The sequence below is a fragment of the Diabrotica undecimpunctata genome, chromosome 6 (assembly GCF_040954645.1).
Source record: "Diabrotica undecimpunctata isolate CICGRU chromosome 6, icDiaUnde3, whole genome shotgun sequence".
NCBI lineage: Eukaryota > Metazoa > Arthropoda > Insecta > Coleoptera > Chrysomelidae > Diabrotica > Diabrotica undecimpunctata.
The window spans coordinates 95,165,642-95,186,988 of record NC_092808.1 but is presented as its reverse complement, the minus strand read 5'-3'; the positions used below and the strand labels follow the sequence as shown (position 1 = coordinate 95,186,988).

Sequence of the window (21,347 nt, the reverse complement as noted above, 5' to 3'; positions counted from 1 at the left end):
TAATTAAAGCTACTTAGCCTTTTGAAAGATTGTCTCTGGATTTTAAAGGACCGCTTCCATCTAGATCTCATAACAAATATATCCTAACAATTGTTGACGAATATTCTCTATTCCCCTTTGTATATCCATGTCAAGATGTTTCAGCGAAAACTATTGTGAAGTGTCTTACAAACTTATTCTCTTTATTTGGAATGCCTAGTTATATCCATTCAGATCAAGGGAGGGCATTTATGTCTCAAGAAGTCAAAACATTTCTCCATTCACAAGGAATACCTACAAGCCGAACAACATCTTACAATCCTGAAGGCAATGGCTAGACAGAAAGATATAATGGAATTATATGGAAAACTATTTCTCTTGGTAAGATAGTTTCGAAACAAATTCAGATTTCTGCTTTAATCTGGAGCCTTCTAAAAATTGCAAGACATGACCAGACGATGATAAAGATGTTAAAGAAGACATGGGGAATCTAAAATTTGCATTCCACGACATGTCTATTCATCTAGGCAGAAATCCTAATGAATTTGTTTCTCGTACTCATACAGAGTAGATCCGAAGAAAATGAAAAAGACAGAAAAGATTTTATTTCACGTTCAAAGCGTCTATGTATCTATTGATACGTATTTCGCTTTAATAAAGCTCATCAGAATAGTTATTCATAGCCGTTCTTAACGTGAAAAATAAAATTCTCTGTCTTATTAGAAGTAACAATAACATGACTTCGTTATGGACGCAATAGCGACATCTGATAGAAAAATCGGTAAGATAGTTTCGAAACAAATTCAGATTTCTGCTTTAATCTGGAGCCTTCTAAAAATTGCAAGACATGACCAGACGATGATAAAGATGTTAAAGAAGACATGGGGAATCTAAAATTTGCATTCCACGACATGTCTATTCATCTAGGCAGAAATCCTAATGAATTTGTTTCTCGTACTCATACAGAGTAAATCTTTAACATCTTTATCATCGTCTGGTCATGTCTTGCAATTTTTAGAAGGCTCCAGATTAAAGCAGAAATCTGAATTTGTTTCGAAACTATCTTACCGATTTTTCTATCAGATGTCGCTATTGCGTCCATAACGAAGTCATGTTATTGTTACTTCTAATAAGACAGAGAATTTTATTTTTCACGTTAAGAACGGCTATGAATAACTATTCTGATGAGCTTTATTAAAGCGAAATACGTATCAATAGATACATAGACGCTTTGAACGTGAAATAAAATCTTTTCTGTCTTTTTCATTTTCTTCGGATCTACTCTGTATGAGTACGAGAAACAAATTCATTAGGATTTCTGCCTAGATGAATAGACATGTCGTGGAATGCAAATTTTAGATTCCCCATGTCTTCTTTAACATCTTTATCATCGTCTGGTCATGTCTTGCAATTTTTAGAAGGCTCCAGATTAAAGCAGAAATCTGAATTTGTTTCGAAACTATCTTACCGATTTTTCTATCAGATGTCGCTATTGCGTCCATAACGAAGTCATGTTATTGTTACTTCTAATAAGACAGAGAATTTTATTTTTCACGTTAAGAACGGCTATGAATAACTATTCTGATGAGCTTTATTAAAGCGAAATACGTATCAATAGATACATAGACGCTTTGAACGTGAAATAAAATCTTTTCTGTCTTTTTCATTTTCTTCGGATCTACTCTGTATGAGTACGAGAAACAAATTCATTAGGATTTCTGCCTAGATGAATAGACATGTCGTGGAATGCAAATTTTAGATTCCCCATGTCTTCTTTAACATCTTTATCATCGTCTGGTCATGTCTTGCAATTTTTAGAAGGCTCCAGATTAAAGCAGAAATCTGAATTTGTTTCGAAACTATCTTACCGATTTTTCTATCAGATGTCGCTATTGCGTCCATAACGAAGTCATGTTATTGTTACTTCTAATAAGACAGAGAATTTTATTTTTCACGTTAAGAACGGCTATGAATAACTATTCTGATGAGCTTTATTAAAGCGAAATACGTATCAATAGATACATAGACGCTTTGAACGTGAAATAAAATCTTTTCTGTCTTTTTCATTTTATTTCTCTTGCTTTAAAATCTAAACATTTAAAAACTGAACAGTGGGAAGAAGTAGTTGAGATAGCTCTTCGTTCAATTCGTTCTCTTTTGTGTACATCTACAAACAGTACCCCTCATGAGCGAATGTTTCATCATTCCAGAAAAGCTATAAATGGAGCTGCGCTTCCTTCATGGTTGATAACCCCCGGAAAAGTATTTATGAAAAAAAAAATGTGAGGCAGTCCAAATATGAACCCCTCGTTGAAGAAGTACAGCTAATTGAAGCAAATCCAAACTATGCTGTTGTTAGACGTGAAGATGGTAAAGAAACAACATTAGCCTTAAGACAACTTGCACCACGAGGAAATGCATCTCTACTGGACTGTGTTAGTGGATCGGAATCTGCGGTTTCTAATGAACAGTTTATCAAAGATCCACCAACCCTAGATTGAGTATATGTGAGGAAAATTCTGGAAGATCAAGGTAATATTGATAGTGTTTTAAAGGAAGAAAATAAAGACAGTCTTATTGGAAGAGGTACCAGGGAAAGAAACACTCCTGCTTACCTTAAAGACTTTGTTCAAAAATAAAGTTGGGGTGAATGTCCTGTGGTCTGTGAACTGTGTTTGTCATTTGTCATCTTAGTTTTAGTTAATGTCATATGTAATTGTCATGTTATTCATTCAAACAAAACAATGCTAATTTCTTGTATATTAAAACCTAGTTTATAAAGGTTTTGCATTTCATTGCACCTACTTTACTTACTTTATTATAACATGTTTCACAGGCCAACAAAAAAAAAAAGATTTATAAAACTTTCCTTACAAATTTATGTGAATCCTATGTATTTTTTTGTCGCTAAAAAAGAATCTGAAATTAGATTTTACGTATCACTCACAATGTTCCTACAATATGACACTGCTTTATTCTACATTATAATAATTTGAATAAGACAAAACACCTAAATAGGTATATTAAAATGATACATTACTAGAACAATAACTTGTATCTAATTCTTATCTTGTAATAGTATAGGTCTGTACAATCATTTTAGGAGTCAATGCTTTAGTATTTTCTTTCTCTTTTTTCTGTAAAACTTCTCAAGTAGCTTTTTCTCCTATGCGAGGCATTCTGTTGTTCCCGATGAAGTGACCAACAGTAATCACTCATCATCTTGGTGTTCCAACGTCCCTGGTATCGTTTCTCCATCATCTTAATATACTGGTGGAATAGTTCGCCTTGTTCTTCACTCACATCTCCCAGATTTTCAGGGAAAAAGTCAAGATGGTTATGCAAAACTTGGATTACCTAAAAAATTGGTCACAACTTCTTTGAATACAATCCAAGCTTCTTTTTCCGTAGTAGTCATCTTAGTTTCAAAGGTGGAGCCGATCATTTTAGGAATATCTGGTCCAACAAAAAGACCTGTCAATTTGGCTTTTGATAGATGGAGAAACTTTCTACTCAAGTACTTGAAATATTCTCCATGTTTAGGCAGGGCCTTGACAAACTGTTTCATTAAGCCTAAATTGATGTGTAGAGGTGAAAGGAGAATCTTTTTTGGATCTACCAAATTTTTGTATAAAATTTTCTTCTCGCCAGGTGTTAAAATATTTTTTATGGGACATTGTTTTGCGGACCAGTGTTTATCTCTTGCTCTACTTCCCATTCGAAAATACAACATGGAAATTTTGTAAACCCTTTTTTTTACCAAGTAGCATGCAAACAACTTTTAAATCTCCACAGATCATCCAATTATGATCTGAACAGCTGATTTTTTGTAGACCTGTGTGGGTCCTAGCCTCCCCAAGAATTTTTTTCCAGTCGTCCCTATCCATCGCCTACCTCCGCCAAGCACGTATTTCCATATTTCTCATATCTTGGTCTATGTTATCTAGGAATCTTGTTCTGGGTCTTCCTCTTCTTCTTTGACCAATAGGTCTATCAAGGAGCGTTTTCTAGCTGTTTGCTCCATCTGCATTACATGGCCTACCCACCTCAGACGTCCTATCTTAATGTGTTTTACGATATCTGGTTCCTGGTATATTCTCTCATTCATTAGACCACCAATATCATGACAGTGGACCAAATCCCCTTCCTGTTTAAAAAACTAAGCAAACTGTTGATCTTTGTATCTGTATTTGTAAATAGATGTACCAAGTGACAACAAATTCTTTTCTTTTAATCTTAAGCCAAGCAATTCTGAATTGTCCTTTGTTAAACCCAAATCTCTTACTAAGTCATCTAACTCAGCTTGTGTAAACAACTGTGGTTGTAAATTTTCTGAATGACACTGAAATTCACCATCACTTCCGTGACCACTTTAATGAGATTCCGATTCACTAATATTTAAAACAATTAAAACCATCACTTACTTATTTTTGAAGTTATATCCAGAAACATTGACAGTACAAAAATAACAATCATTTGAATGATTTTTTGCTCTCTTCATACCATATTCACTGTAAATTTGAAGGCTTTTTTTCTTTTTTCGACCACTTTCTGAAATCCTCAACACAAACATAGCATACATTTTTAAGAGCCCAACCTTTATCTTGGTCAATACAACAAAATTTATTTAGACAGTTTTTACAACCGCGATTAACCATACTTAAAAGCGTATGAGTCAGTGAGGTTAGGTTTATTAGAATCAAGAAACTATACAGCTGTTAATGAAGAGGAAGAAGAACAAAGAGTGTTGTAAAATTCATTAACAGCGCTACCAACCAAGTAACATTAGATTTCTCTGTTCGTTAAACAAAGTAAAATGTAATTATGCAACTTTAAATGTTAAATTGTGAAAGAGTGGTGGATAATATATCATTTTTATATGATTTTCGGGCTCAGCACACTAAAATACACAAGATAGAGATAATTTTATTAAAAAAATGTTTTCATTGTTGGCCTGTGTTATTATTCCCGCTAATCACGTCAGGGTGAATGCAGTAAAATTTTTAATAAAAAAAAATCTAAACTTTATATTGTAAAACGAACAAAAAATATAATTTTTTCTTCCTAATGAATTTTAATGTTTAAAAAAATTATATTTTAAATTGTGTGAAAAGATAAAGAAGACATTTATGTGCAAATTATTACTCGTTTTCAAGGTTTTAACGCGATTCCGTTATTTAGATTGATTTTAAAAAAATGGCAACCTGAAACGAATTTTATTTTACTTTTTTATCTGATAGGACTATAAAAGATAATTTAAGGCAGTAATTTGTTATAAGTAATTGTAGTTATTGTCACAATGATTAAAATATATGTGAGAAATATTTATTGTTTCTACATTTCTTCTACTTCCTTTTTAAGTGCCATATTTGCTGTTAAGGTTGATAGTTATCATCGTCAATTTTAACTCTCGAGGATGGTTCTCAAAACAGTTGGATCGAACTGAAAGCGAACTATTCTCTTAGATTTCTCAACTAAGACATCCCTCTCCTCCCTATGTATGTTTGTCTTGTCTTGAATCTTTCCTTTCATAATCAAACGTAACACTTGGTATGTATGTCCACGCTTGCTATATTCCAGATACTCTACTTTGATATGGTTTAATTGTCACAGATATCTCTGTTTGTTTTTTCACTCTTTAGAGAATAATTTCTAAGTAGTTAGTAATTTTATTCTTTTAGGAGTTTTGCAAGATTATTCGACATAGCCATTATCCAATGCTTCTTGTTTTTTTCACGTATTGTTTTTTATCTTGCAAGCTTTTACATTATATCGACAAACCATAATATAATATCCGGAGAGGGTATTGACATTTTAATAAACTTTTTATCTTTGTTTTTTTTTGGAACTGATTTATTTGTACGTACTCACCTACTTACCACAATGTTTTTATTTCTGACTAATTTCATCAATGGTTTATATTTTACATCATTAAACGCTTTAGTGTAATCCAGAAAACAAACAAATATCTTCATTAAGATTTAAATATCGCTGTATTAAAATGTCCAATGCAAATCAGAGCTTTCTAGTATCCAATCCGTTTCTAAATCCAAATTGTGTTTGCTCGATTTCGTATTCCAAGTTTTCATACAGTGTGAAAACCACTTATGGATTAAAACTTTTTGTATTCTTATTTTTAAAAAGTATAAAAAACGCCGAGACTTGTCACCTTTTAAATATAAATATGCACATTTTATTTAAATTTAAATCTACAGGGTGACTCGCAAGTCTGACAGTCCATAATCTTTATTTTTAATCAAACACATTGTATAACCTAATCTCAACGAACTATATTATGTAGGGTCATTATGAACAGTAGAAGTCAAATTTTGAAACAATATATAATTTTCATCAAGACATTACATACCTACATAAAATTTTGAAATTGGTATGTTGGTATTTTTTTAATTAGCTAAATACAGAGATTAATTTTTAAACTAAGTGTCAACAAAATATCACCTTGTATTATTCATAATAGACTTTACATAATATAGTTTGTTGACATCAGACTAATTAGGAGCTTTCAAAAACAGAAAGATACAGGGTATTTCATTAAATATAAAAATGATTGACTAGGCTAGACTTGCGTGAATCGCCATGTACCTTTAAATTTATATTTAAAAAGCACATTTATATATATTTTTTTAAAATAACGACACAAACGATTTTATTCCATAATTGGTTTCCACACTGTATATTATACGATGGATGTTTTTAAAATTATTTTTAACGTGACTTGGGAGACCAATGTGAGAACGAAATAGTTGTTATTAAGTAATTACACAATTTCAGCACTCGTTCTCCTCGCTCACTTTTTTTCTGATGTCAATGTTTACAGTAAGATTAGCTTAGCTTAGCACTGTCGGACTGCATTCACAACTAAGCGTTAAACCCTAGATTGGTAATAATATGTCGACCTAAGGTTTTATTTATTGTTGTATCCAAGGTACTGGTTGCAGAAGTTTCGATTTCAACTTCTTGAGCTGTGAACGTCGTAGAAAAACTTGGATAAGGTTTAGGTTGAATGGGCTTGTTATAAGACGTACAGGATATCATTCTTTCATTTAAAGCGTTATATCCAAAAACTGAGTTATTTATGTTATTTTTAATTCGAACGGCAGCTCCGTATGTGACTATGATTTCCTGGACTTTAATAATAGACCGTACATTTATATCGGTCTATTACCGCCAATAATAACGGACGATTATATTATTAAATATGCTTAGAATTTTAAAAATATCTCTCGTTATATCCGAAAGATATATATACAAATAGGGTCCTCTGGAATTGCGCCAAACAAGTCGGTATGAATACCGTTGAAAAATGCCCTTCGCTTGTGGCGTGGTTTTTAAGTCTGACTGATATACATAAATAAACTTTTCTGCCATTTAGACGTGCATTTGCAAGAGTTATGGCGAATTATGTGATGAATATTGTTAAAACTGGTAAATGAAACGAATAAGTTGAGTAAACAGTTAAGACTAACTTTATTTTGTTCCGAAAGTGAATACAATTTACAGTTTACATTGTACCAACCTGAACTTCCGGTAAATGACATATGGCGCTAATATTTAAATTTTCTTTAGTTGATATCAATATTTTAACACTCCCACTTATCAATAAAATGAAATTTATAGGGTATCTATACATAATAGTTTCAATAAACTGTGTAGATTTTCAGCAACTAGAACTTTAGTCAACACGTTAGCTGCCATGACATCAGTAGGCATATATTTTACATTAATGATTGTTTCAGATATTAGATCTCTCAAAAAATAATGTGCTGATAAGTTTAATGCACTCTGATTATCGTCAAATAAAGTAATACATTCACTTTTTTCAATTAAATCACTTAACAAACCAATAAGGAATACAGCTTCTTTATTAGCCTCTGACAATTCCACATATTCTGCCTTGCAGCTAGATAAAGCTACCGTTTCTTGTTTTGTACTTTGCTAAGATATTACAAAACCACAAAATTTTAATACATCTAGTAAAGGATCTACGATCTAATGTATTGCTTGCCCAATCGGCATCTACAAAACCTTCTGAGTAATTCTGAATCAACTTTTGAGTAAATCAGAGAATAGTTAAAAGTGTGTTTTAAATACCTCTATACTTTTTTGAACATTTTCAATGAGACTCGTTATATACATTGTTAAATTAGCTCAAGAAACTGACTGTAAATGATATATCTGGTCTGGGTAAAACAGATAAATACATCAAACTGCCAATTACCCTCTAATAAGGAAATTTATCTCTAATACAATTTTTTACTACCATCCATTGTTAAAGATAACTTTTATTCGATTGGAGTTTTAACACCTTTGACACCACTCATGTTACATAATTCTCTTTATATATGTTCAGTGGTTCTACAGTATTCACTGCCTTTCCTCGCTCAACCGTTTCCATCTCTCTCTGTTGTCCCATTCTCCATCGTTTAGGCCTCTCTTACTCATGGCGTCGTCTACTTCGTTCCTCCAGGATCTTCGGGGTCGTCCTCTTTCCCTCCTTCCTATGGAGCTCCATTCGGTTATTCTCTTTATCCATCTGCTGTCGCTAGTTCTTCTTACATCTCCATATTACTTTAGTCTTTTTTGTTCTATATATTATGTTAGTAGGTCTGTTTCTATTGATGTTCTTTGCTTAATTTTGTCATTACTTCTCCAATCCATTCTTGTTACTCTGTAGCATCTTCGCAGGCATTCCAACTCTGTTGCTACTATCTAACTGCTGTTTTTCTTGTTTATAATCCAATTTTCAGCCCCATATGTCATAATACTTCGCAATGTTTTATAAATCTGTTTTTGTCTTCATATTTAGGTGTCTATTCCACCATACGGAGTTAAGTTGTCGGATTGCTGTTCTTGTTTGTCCTAATCTTTGTTTAATTTCTTCCTCTGTTGTTGCCTTTTTCGGGATTATAAACCTCAAGTATTTAAATTTAACCTTTCCTTTAATTGATACGTTGTCGTCAATCTGTAGATCTTCTTCACTTGTAGATAGGTACTCTGTTTTCGCGAGGTTAATATCTAGGCCAGCCTTGGTATATTCTTCTTGTAGTTTCTTCATCATGTAACTGAGGTCTTCTTGGTCTTGTGCAATCACTAGGGTCTAGACTTGATCGTCTGCAAATCTTAACGTATATAGGTATTTGTTTCGTACCGGTACTCCCATGTCTTCGCATTTTCTTTTCAATGTAGTCAAGGCTTTCTCTAAGTATATTTTGAATAGGGTTGGAGATGTGGAACAACCCTTTGGGCAGGAGCCCTTTTGTTGTGGTGAAGTCTCTTATGATTCTTGTTTCCATTTTAATGGATACTTTATTTGCTTTATAAAGGGCGTTTATAGCTTCTATGAGTTCCATCTGTATTTCTAATTTGTACATTGTCTCCCGTAGTTCTGACCTTGGTACAGAGTCATATGCCTTTCTCAGGTCCACAAATGTCAAATTTATATCTCTATTTTTTGCTTTTTTCTTTTCCAACAGTTGTTCCAGTGTGTATATGTAGTGTATGCATGATCTTCCTGCCGTGAAGCCTGCCTGATCCTACCCGATTTTGCCTTTTATCGCTGGCTCTATCTTTTCTCGCAGTATATTTTTATATAATCTTCCTATTGATGATATTACGCTTATTCCTCTGTAGTTTTCGCATCATTTTCTATCTTCTTCCTTAAATATATATGTCATAGATGTCCATTTCTTTGGGAGCTGTTCTCCATTTATGGCTTTCTGAAATATCCATTTTATCATCCGGTGTATTTTTTTCGAGTTGTACTTGAGCTCACCTGAGCTCAGGTGAGATGCCTCCAGGTTCCGGTGCTTTCTTATTTTTGATTGACTGATTCATGGCTGGTCTTATTTCCCTATCTGTTATTTATATTTCTTGTTGCGGGGATCTACTTCGTCTTCGCCTGTTTTCTTTTCCAATGAATTGTTTTTTGTTCTGTTAACAGTTTCTTGTAATAGTCCTTCCATTCTTTGTCCTGTATTATTTATGTAATATGTTTATTTGTTATATGTTCTTTCTTTCCAAGGGCTTCGAATGTTGCTTGTTTTATACTCGCCTTAATATGCTCGTATATTTCTTTGATTTTGCCGTATCTGAATTCTATTAATTTTTGGTCTAGACGTTGTTTGTATAGTTTACTTATTGATTGTTCTTGGAGTAGTTCTATATTGTATTGTTTTTCTCTTATAGTGTTCAGCGGTTCTTCTGTAGAGGGGGTCTTGTTATGTTTCCAATTAATGCCCATTTTTGCTGTCAAGTAGTTTCAGTTCCACATTCTGCTCTTCTACTGACTCTCACATCTTTTATCTTTATTGTGGTATCTTGTTTAACTATTACGTAGTCTATTATAGATTTCAGCTTTCTTGTTTCTTGTGTCCATGTATATTTATGAATATTTTTATGTCTGAAGAATCCGTTGGTGATTTTTAGGTTGTTTAGTTCGCATAATTCAATCAGACGTTCTACGTTATCGTTTTGTTCATCCTCTTCAAACCTCCCCACTACTTTATCGTTTTCTTTTCTTCCGGTTCTGCCGTTAAGGTCTCCTGTTATAATTATCTCCACGTTCTTCTTGATTAGCTCTATTTGGCGTTGAAGTTGTTCCGTGAAATACTCTCGGAGAATCGTCTGTTTATGCATATACTCCGAGTATCACCGTCTCTTTACCGTATAAGTCTATATGCATTTTAATTATCCTCTCGTTAATTGGCTAACCCTGTTCTTCCACTTATTTTTGATTAGTATTCCTACTCCTGCCTTTGCTCTACTCTCTGCTCTAATAAATCTCTTTAACAACTGAAATATAGTTTTTCTGATTCAAAGCAATACAACTTTTATTTAGATCAAAGTCTATTTGCATACCTAAACATTCTTTAATTCTACCCAAATCTTTAATAACAAATTTACTTTTCAACTCATTGTTTAGTCTACTTGTTTCACTTTCATCATTTGAAAATACAAAAAAAAAACATCTACATACTACGACCGTAATTTTATTATTTTCTCTTTATATATAGATACAAGGTTCATATTTTAATTTCTTGTAATTAATATTTTCCAAAACATTATTTACTTGATAATTCCAGGCCCTAGAAGACTGTTAAAGCCCATAAATAGCCTTATTTAGTTGTAAACATTTAGAGACTGTTAACGGAACATCATCTATGTCACTTGTCTCTGCACACATATATGTTACATATTCACCAAGTCTTTTCTTTTTCTTACTCGTTCTGACTTTCTGTATACTTTTTGTAATGTTTCAGGTAAATTGGGCACTTCAAAGTTTTTACCACTTAAGTTATCTTCCTCATAGTAGGTAGATGTTTCGTCACTACAATTATTATCTTTAGTCTCAGTTTCAACATTATCCTTTTTTGTTCCCCTGAATCTAGCGTTTCTTTTGCCTCATGTTCATCTTTTAAATCAACATGAATCACTTCAAACTTGTTTGTGTATTTGTACATCTCTGCTTACCTACTATAATTTCTTTGGAACGTGTACCATCACATTGCTGCCAAATATTCGAAGGCCACCAACATTAGGTTTACTATCTATCCACATTTCAAACGGTGTTTTGTTTAAACCAGAAGCCAAAGATTTATGTTTTAAGGAAATAGCTGTGTTTACAGCTTTAGCCCATAAAATTTTCTAAAGATTAACAACAAACAAAAGACACTTTGCATTTTCTGCAATTGTCCGATTCAAACGTTTGGATAATCAATTTTTTCTCCATAGGTCCACATATATATCAACTATATATATATAGGTCAACTATATAATGTCACCTGTATCACTTACTTTTTTATTATTAATCTAGTCTTTCAGTATTCATTTGACGTTAAAATCAATTGTTTCAATCAAAATAGTCGGATTGTTTTTCGAAAGTTTTCCAGTGACGATTGGTTTGCATCAAGGCTCTTCATTGAGTCCCTACTTGTTTATTTTTATTATGGATGTACTGACAGAGAAAGTAAGGGATGGGGCTCCTTAGTCAATGCTCTTTGCTGAGCATCTCGTGTTAGTAGAGGAGGAGGGTAAAGAAATGTTGGAGAAGTTGGAAGATTGGAGAAGGATGATGAAGTGTGCCATGTAAAGAATATTCAGGAAAAAAAGATGGAGGTAGGTAAAATGAAAATGTTAGGGTGGATGTTTGGTAAGACTAGAAGGGACAGGATCAGGAACGACTTGATTAAGGAAAGAGCCGGTGTGACTAAAGTCTCAAAGAAGATTCAACAACAACACACGTAGAAATGAAAACTATGTGGGATGAAGGATAGAGATGCTAGAAGTTAATGAAAGAAGAGGTAAAAAAAACTGAGGAGAAGATGGAAGGACTGTGTGGCAGAGGACTTAAGGGAGAAAGATTTAGCTGTATAAGACCCGATGAACAGAAATGAGTGGCGACGAAGAGTAAGGAACAGCGATACCTGAAAAATAAAAGCTGAGGAAGAAGAAGAAGAAGAAGATTATCTCCATACTTTTTTCTAATATTATATTATTTATCTATGGTTAAAATGAACACTAGCTACCGAGTTTACATACCACTCAGATTTTTTAAAGTCTCCATTGAGAAACGCGGCACTAAACGCATGTTTTTCGGATGTTTTTAACTTAAGGCATTTATTTTTATAGTGTCCTGTTTGTTTACTATTAATAATATCTAATTTTCGACAGATCTCTGTCTATCTTGTCATTTACGTTATCATCACTTCTTCTGTGACTGGTTCTATTTTAACCGTCTTTTGTGATTGGCTCTGGTTCTGTTACTACTACCGCCACTTGCAAACGCATTACCAATGTTACTAATATCACTTTCTATGTTTGACAGTTTTGTTTTGATTGTAGAAATCCCAATTCTAGAATGTTCGATCGCCATTATCATTGGTGAAAAACAATCAGGTAATCCCGCCAAAAGTGGCGAACCCATCTACTCATCGTCAATTTGAAAACCAGTTCCACTAAATTTTTGTCCTTTTTCAACAATTTGGTTCACATAACTTGCCATCGAACTGCAATCTTCCATTATTAGACTTCTCCTATCAAATTAGACTTCTCAATAAATTGATTTTTGTAGCGGTACGTGGACAAACCTTCTAGAACAAGATAATTTTGCACTGCGAAAGCCCAATCATCATAATTTTCTCGGCCTAACAACTTTGGCAGCGGTTACATGGAATTCATTGCCATTTTGAACCTTAACACTCACTAGTATACAACGTTTATCTATTTACCCACGAAAAAACTGGTCTGGAACCCCATAACATTTAAAAACTTGTAAATGAAACAGTTGAGTATATAGTTAAAACGAAGTCTAACTTTATTTTGTTCCGAAAGTGAATACAATTTACAGTTTACATTGTACCCACCTGAACTTCCGGTAAATGACATATGGCGCTAATATTTAAATTGTGTTTAATTGATATCAATATTTTAGCAAATATAAACGCATTGAAACCTCAAATGAGACGAAAAACAGTATCAAAACTTAGTTATGGAAATTATATTGTTATTAATAAAAAGTCACATACAATAATATTCATATTTAAATACTTGAAAATATATACCGTACCATTCGTAGACATTCTTGTATAAGTGCATTTAAAGCACTTGCATTACTCCACATCATCGTTTCGCGTATTATATCACCTAAAATTCGATGCGCTAACTTTAATCTTCGTTCAGTCACGGTGTTACATTCCTTCTCGAAATTTATATCCAATACATTATGTATTAAAAACACAAGAATCAATTTAAAATAATAAAGGTCATCCTGTACATGAAGAAATAATTTTTTTCAAAAAATCCATAAACTGCATGACAAACAATGTATAAGAAATCCTTCATTATTATTCAACAAAATTATCGTTATAGATAGTTTACTAGAAACAGAAAAAGAAAATACGAGTATTATATAATGCAGTAATTTATAAAGACTAGTTTTTTATCAATAAAAATCGAAAGTAGAGAGATACATTTTTTAAATGTCAATGGAAACAGCTAAATCACGTTAGATTTTTTTTATGTTACATTGGTTGCATTTTATTTAGTTAAAATAGTCAAATATTTCTAGATATCTAGATTATAATATATATGATTGAATAAATCATATGTAATAATCCTGTTCTATAAAAAAAATATGACGTCATGAATAAGAGTAAAATAAACAAAAAGGCATCATCTATACCTCAAATAAACAGTAAGAATTTCAGTAACCACTCAAAATAATATAATGAATAGTGGTGCTGCTTCTTTATCCTTTTAAAAACAACGTTCACGACTTTTTCTATTTATATTTTGGAATAGAATCAAACTTTACAAGTAACATTAATTACATAGCTTTCTCCTTCTTTTTTATTTTGATACCCATTTTGACAGTTTTTTGCCATCTATCTTCGTCTATAAGATATACAAGAATACCACCTTAAATTTGTGGTTTCTGTAGTGTCAACTCTAGTGATATCAATGTCCATTTTTATAATTCTACTATTTAATGTCAGTCTGCAAAATAGTTTACTTTTTATGGATGGATATTTATATTCCATAGTACATTATTTATCGGTTTTTTGCCTGGCTTCCTTATCCAATTCTTTTCTAAACTGCAGTTATCATTCATAATAATTATAACACCAAGATATTTGAATACATTTACATTTTTGGCTAGATCTAATTCCATATTATGCCATTCTGCATAACGATCAGATATTCAGATTTTTCCATGTTTTTATGTAGTGATATCGTTAGTTAAAGCTCTCATATTGCGACCGGTGCGCCTCGATAAATGTAATATAGAATTCAAATACAGTTTTTTAGCCCAAAATAAACAGTACTGAACTTGTAATTATTTTATTGTTTTAAAAAATACATATTATTGACACTTTATGACTTTATGACATGTTCTAAATGAACTCCTCCTCTCTTAAGACTGACTTCATACAGATATTCCAGATTTCTCGTAATTTTATGAAATAAAGGTTGTCTTAAGTCCGCGAAGAAGGCTCTAACGGCATCCTTTAACTCATTGATGATTTGTGGTGCCCGTTTAAAAACGGCAGTTTTAGCCATGCTTCAAATGTATGCGTCTGGAAATGTTAAGTCTGGAGAATGTGCAGGATAGGGGAAGTCAGTAAATCGTGAAATGAATTTGTTTGGAAAATATCCCTAAAGAAATTGACGAACTGCGACAGCAGTATGGCAAGTTGCCCCGTCCTACTGGAAAAATTGCAAAATTGCTCTCGAAATGCCAAATTACGTGCACCACAAAATTGACATAGATCAGGGATAAAGCGTGTTAAAATTTGTATGTACCTGTGTTGATTAAGTGTGACTTGCCTACCATTTTCTTTGATAAAGTATGGACCAATGATTCCGTGTCCCGAAACTGCACACCAGACACTCACTTTTGCGCTATGTAAAGGAACTTCTTGAACTTCATCTGATCTGACAAAGCCCAGAAATCGATTTGTGCGACGATTTACATGGCCTGACAAATGAAAATGTGCTTCGTCTGAAAACCATACATTTTTTAAAAATTCAGGATTTTCATACTGTAATGCAAGAATTCTGGCACAATATTCCACTCTATTGTGATAATCCCTGGGATGTAATTGTTGATGTATCTGAATCTGTACCTGAATCACATACGAAAATGCACCCAGCTTCTTAAATATTCTTTGCAAGGAAGTTCGTTTTAAGCCAAGATGCAACGCTTTTCTTGTCTGGCTGGCTTTCGGATTTTCCAAGATTCGCTCAAAAACACGTTCATGGTTATCGTTGTTGTCAACTGTCCTGGGACGCCCTGAAGTTCCTTTTCGTTGGCACAATACATTACCCGTATTTCTAAACTTTTCAACAACCTTCAAAATTACAGCATTACTTGGAGAACGTTTATTAAACCGTTGTGTGAATTGATCACACACGTATTGCAGACTTGCACTACTACGTCGGCCGATTCCGTTTGAGCGAACATAATGATCCACAAGAAATACTTTCTCCTCTGTACTTAACACCATTTTTAATAATTAAGCCTTAATAATTAATTGCATGGATAAATAATATAGTATATAGAAATTAATTGTTTAAGGATTACTTGACAGGTCTCTACTAGTTAATTTGAATACGACATGTACAGTGCGCACAAAGAGACATCTATGTTTCAGTTTCAGTACTGTTTATTTTGGGCAATACTGTACTATCAGTAAACAAACTCTTAATGGCTTAGATATATGTATAACCTACACCATTTTTTGCAATTTCAAATCAACATCTATTAAAGGAGGATTCATTATCAATTAAGAAGAATACTATTTTAGGATTTGAAGCGAAACTTCTCTACTGAAATTATATAATGCATAATAATATTTATAGATAATTTGTGACCTTGATACTAATATTTTTGGTTTTACATCCATTCTAATGTCTCTTACTACCTTCAGTAATAGGACAATCTAGCTTTAACAATTATTAATAAGCGTACCTTTCATTTTGGCCGGCATGTAGCTATTATTCGCACGCGGCGAAAACATGTAGATATTTTTAAAAATATCTGAGTTCTCAGGTGACTAAGCCTGAGTGAAATTAGTACCTTGAGTAAAATCAAAACTAATAAAAGGGGGTTTAACACTGGCACTGTTACCTTCTTTGAAGATCGTAGGTCCAAGACATAGCAGACTACATACTACTTGGTACACTTTGGCGCTACTTCTAGCTGTGTAATGAACTATTATTATTCAAACACCTGGTTAATTGTTTTAGCAAGTAATATATCTAATAAGTTTAATTTATTTCCAGGTGGATTCAACTGAAGCAAATGCTGAAGGTAACGGAAATTCAACTAAACCACATCTAACTGGTATTCCACAAATAGATTACATATACGATCCAAATTTGCCAAAAGAATTGAATGGTTACAACTTATCTGATTATCCCTTTTACGAAAGGGTTCCAGAAAATATTACATTTAAGTGCGATGGACTGCACGATGGATTTTATGCCAGCGTGCTACACAAATGTCAGGTAATTTAATTATTAAATTTTTTTTATTTATTACGAGTTTCTAACATGTCATTTATAGTGTTATTGTATTGACTTTATGGCAAAATCATTTACGGGTAAAAATAAATAGCACTATTGTACTTTCAATGAATAAAATACTTGTTTGCTGTAAACCGTAAATTTTTTGCAGCCATATATTTCAAACAGCAATAAACTTAAATGGCATTTAGTTTTTAAATGTATTTATGCATGAATGTAATATGGTGTATATTGGATATGTATATTATATAAACAAACCATTAATACAGGCTCAAATATATTTAGAAAAACAGCTAACTTGAAGGCTATAAAATATTTTAATGTACCTGTTTAAAACAATCGTTGTATCTAAATTTACAATTGATTAATATTATAAAATAGTAATATAAGATTTCTCAACTGTCTTCTATCCATTCCAATGTGTATCTCCTCTTTCCGATAATTGCTATCGTAGATCCAATTTAGTCATTCATTCGTGTGATATTCATTCTTAGTCCAGTCGTCAGAGATTTGACCTCTAAAAATTATACGAACAAACTAAATTTCGCTAAGAATATTAATTTTGGGACCCCAAAAAGTATGCAAAAAGTTTAGGAGGGGGGAGAGCGAAAAAAAATGGATTTAGTAAGAATCTGTACCCTGTACAAAAAAGTTTTCAGTAAAAAATATAGCTCAGATAAAAATCAAAATGCGTTACAGCTCTCGTATGCAATTTTTGCATTTTACTGCAAATAAAAGGAAATCTCTTGCTGTAGAAGACATCGGTAGTGATATATACCACCCATGCTATTATTCACTTGGAATAAATTTCTTATTCTTGTGTTTAAGCCTTCTTGAATTCTTGGAGTTTAAGAAGATTTTTGAAGGAACAGAAATGTGTGCCCGTAAAAATCATGGGTTTAACGATGAATGCAAAAATGCAACACAAGAAAAAATGAAGTCTACAGAAAAATGCTTACCCGACGAACTAGAACCACTGTAGAGAATTACCAGACGAAGACAAGAGAAGAAAAGAGGATACACAAAAGAAAAAAACGAAACCACCTAAATAAAGAACTTAAATATATAGAAAATCTCAACAAAGAGAAAGAATTCAGAGCATTCTATAAGAAAATTAACATCAACAGAAAAGAATTCCACAAGACAATGCAGAAATCAGAATGCCCTATGACCCATTAACAACAAGGAAAGATGTATTGAATAGATGGGTGGAATACTTTAACCACGAACTTAATATGGAGAAAGAAAAAGAAAACCTGGAAGGCAGAAGAGATGAGATAAGGGGAACAGATGAGAGGGAAGAGGAACCACCAACGATTTTTGAAGTTAAAGATGCAGTTACAAAAACTAGCCAGAAACAAATCACCCGGAATAGATAATCTCCCCGCTGAACTATATAAAGAACTTGGCCATGATACCTTAATGGCATTATAATATTGGAATACTTTGCACCATACACAAAATAAAGAGATATCTTTGAATGCTTTGAATGCTTTAACCACAGAGGAATTACGTCTAGACATCTAAATTAAGCGTATCAAACATTTTCTACAGTACTATGTCACCGTATGGCACCATATGCAGAACGGATAGTAGTAAAATACAAGGCTGGTTTCAGAAGTAGTAAATCGATAATTCATCAAATTGCAACCCTGAAACAAATTTTGGAAAAAACACTGGAATATGGCATTTATACTCATCACATATTTATAAACTACATAGCAGCCTAGACTCTGTGAATAGAAGAGAAATGTTAAAAGCGATGAAAGAGCTAGGAATACCAAATTAGTTGGTAAATTTAATAAAACTAATTCTTAAAAACTGGGAAACTGTGTGGACCTTTTAAAACAATAACAGGCTGTCCCAGGGAGACCCACTCTCCTGTATTTTGTTCAATCTGGCTCTAGAAAAAGTAATACGTATATCACAAATCACAACCACTGGTTCAATACATAATAAATCAGTTCAAATCCTGGCCTATGCTGATGATATCAATACTGTTGGGAGGACGAAAACGCTGTACGAGAGGCTTATGTAGTATTAAAAGAATCCGCTATAAAAATGGGTTTAATAATAAACACCAACAAAACTAAGTATATGAAAATAAGCACGCATTCACAAATCCTACGACCACTTGTTATAGAAAACGACGTCATCGAAGCAGGGAACGAATTTCTATACCTGAGAGCGCTCCTTAACACAAAAAATAATACTACCGCTGAGATAAACAGCAGAATTTGCACAGCCCACATATGCTATTTTGGGCTCAATCTCCTCCTTAAATCCACAATTATATCGAGAAATACAAAAATAAAACTCTACAACACAATAATACGTCCAGTCTTAACATGTGGTTCAGAGACCTGGATCTAACAAAAAATAATGAAAACATTATTTTTCAAAAGAGAAGTACTAAGGCGAATCTATGAAGCAGTGAATGACAATGCAGTGTGGAGAAGACGATACAACTTCGAACTTTATAGAATATACCAGGAACCTGATATCGTAAAACATATTAAAATAGAACCTTTGAGGTGGATAGGGCATGTAATGAGGATGGAACAAAATGACCCATCTAGAAAAACGCTCCTTGATAGACCCATTGGTAAGAGAAGAAGAGGAAGACTTAGAACAAGGTTCCTTGATAACATCGATGAAGACATGAGAAATATGGGAATAGGTGCTTGGCGGAGAAAGGAGATGGTTAGGGACGACTGGAGAGAAATTCTTGACGAGGCTAGGACCCACGCAGGGTTGTAAAGCCAGAATGATAATGATAAAAATGCTGAAGCAAGCGTCACGGAACTAGCGCCACAAGATGCAGAATAGCGGTTCTTGGCATCGATTCACTACCCTCGATCAATTCGTTTCTAGTCATCATATATTGATTCTAAGCAGGTTTAAATTAAAAACTGCATAAAAAATAACTAACAAAATATTAGACATTAAATGAGAAGTAAAAAGTCTTAACGCCATAACTAGCGATAACGTCTTAACACAGGATCTAAACTTCTGTTAACCCGTGAACCCTATCCGCAATTTTCCGAACAGAAAATCACGCTTCTCTTAGGCCAGCTCACCGCTCCCTATCAAACTCGCTCAGTTGATGGAAATTTGTGTGTCTTTGTTCATCTTACTTCGTAAACGATTTTTAAAATAATCAAGAACCACAAAAGACTAAATTTTGATAGGTACTAAATTTTAGATTTAAAATTTTTAGTGGTTAGCAAATTTAGATAAAAAAAATGAATAAAAACGAAAACCCAAACTGAGATCTCTGAAATTATAATAATTTATTTTTTTTTCCAAGATAGGTCTGTATAGAATTATATTTCTTGAAAGTTAACTGTTATTAATGGAAATAGTAAACATATTAATGAGATACTATCATTTATTTAAGACTCCTGTAGTCAGAAATCAACTGTTTTTACAAAAAAAATATTTGAGCCTCTTATTGTTAGTTTGTATTGCCAAACATTAAGATTGTTTTCTGCTTATCTGCTATTTTAAAATTGATAAATTAAATAGAACCTGTAAAATCACCTACCTTAAACATTTTTAAAAAATCTATAAAATAATTACGCAGGGAAAAATCATCATTAAGTACCCAAAGCAAAGATCTGCTCTACTATTGAGAAAAGATATCACAGATACATGGAAAGGGTATTTTCAGTGTTATTAAATAAAGTACAAACAAAACAAAAATAAAATTTAAAAATATCTATACAGTTTATATATCTATAAATATCTATAAATTTTACTAAAATAAGATAATTTCTTGACTATTGAGATTGTGTGGGAAACATTATGCAGGTATATATTGTGTTTATAAGGGAATAAGGCACAATTGCTTGTAATGGTAATTACATTTTTAACTGCAAAAATTTGACGTTTCGATTTCCACTCCGGAAAACGTTATCAAAAAAGTATATTTAGAATTTTGTTGAAAGGAATGTATTACCGCCAAAGTTGTTTATGGGGTTATGTCATTTCACAAAATTGAAAAACTGAAAATTGACACACTTGGCCGCGGTGCTATAGGTAACAGCCATGATTTGACTGAAAATATATAAGGGTTGATTTTTGCTGGAATGCTGATGGAACTTCAAATTTTGAATATTCTAAGTGTTCTTCATTATTAATATGTGCTATAAACTTTTATGTGCGAGAGAGTGTTCGTGTATTGTGTATGTGTGTTGTGTGTTACACATTGATTGTGTATGATTAAAGACGAAAGTCTCAGATTTTCTTCATCCGCTATTGTTGGTATCTTCTTGTTGTTGACTTCTTCTTTAAGTATTGGCAACCAAAGCCTGCTATAT

The 21,347-nt window shown here is 32.8% G+C and overlaps 1 protein-coding gene across 3 annotated transcripts in view; it reads left to right on the top strand.

The window, feature by feature from the left end:
* Positions 1 to 21,347, top strand: part of LOC140443589 (uncharacterized) — a 224,418-nt gene that overhangs the window by 107,924 nt on the left and 95,147 nt on the right. For all 3 annotated transcript variants that reach the window (XM_072534937.1, XM_072534936.1, XM_072534935.1), the window contains exon 4: positions 16,783 to 17,007. In XM_072534937.1, the coding sequence (XP_072391038.1) occupies positions 16,783 to 17,007 (225 nt within the window). The remainder of the gene's footprint in view (positions 1 to 16,782; positions 17,008 to 21,347) is intronic.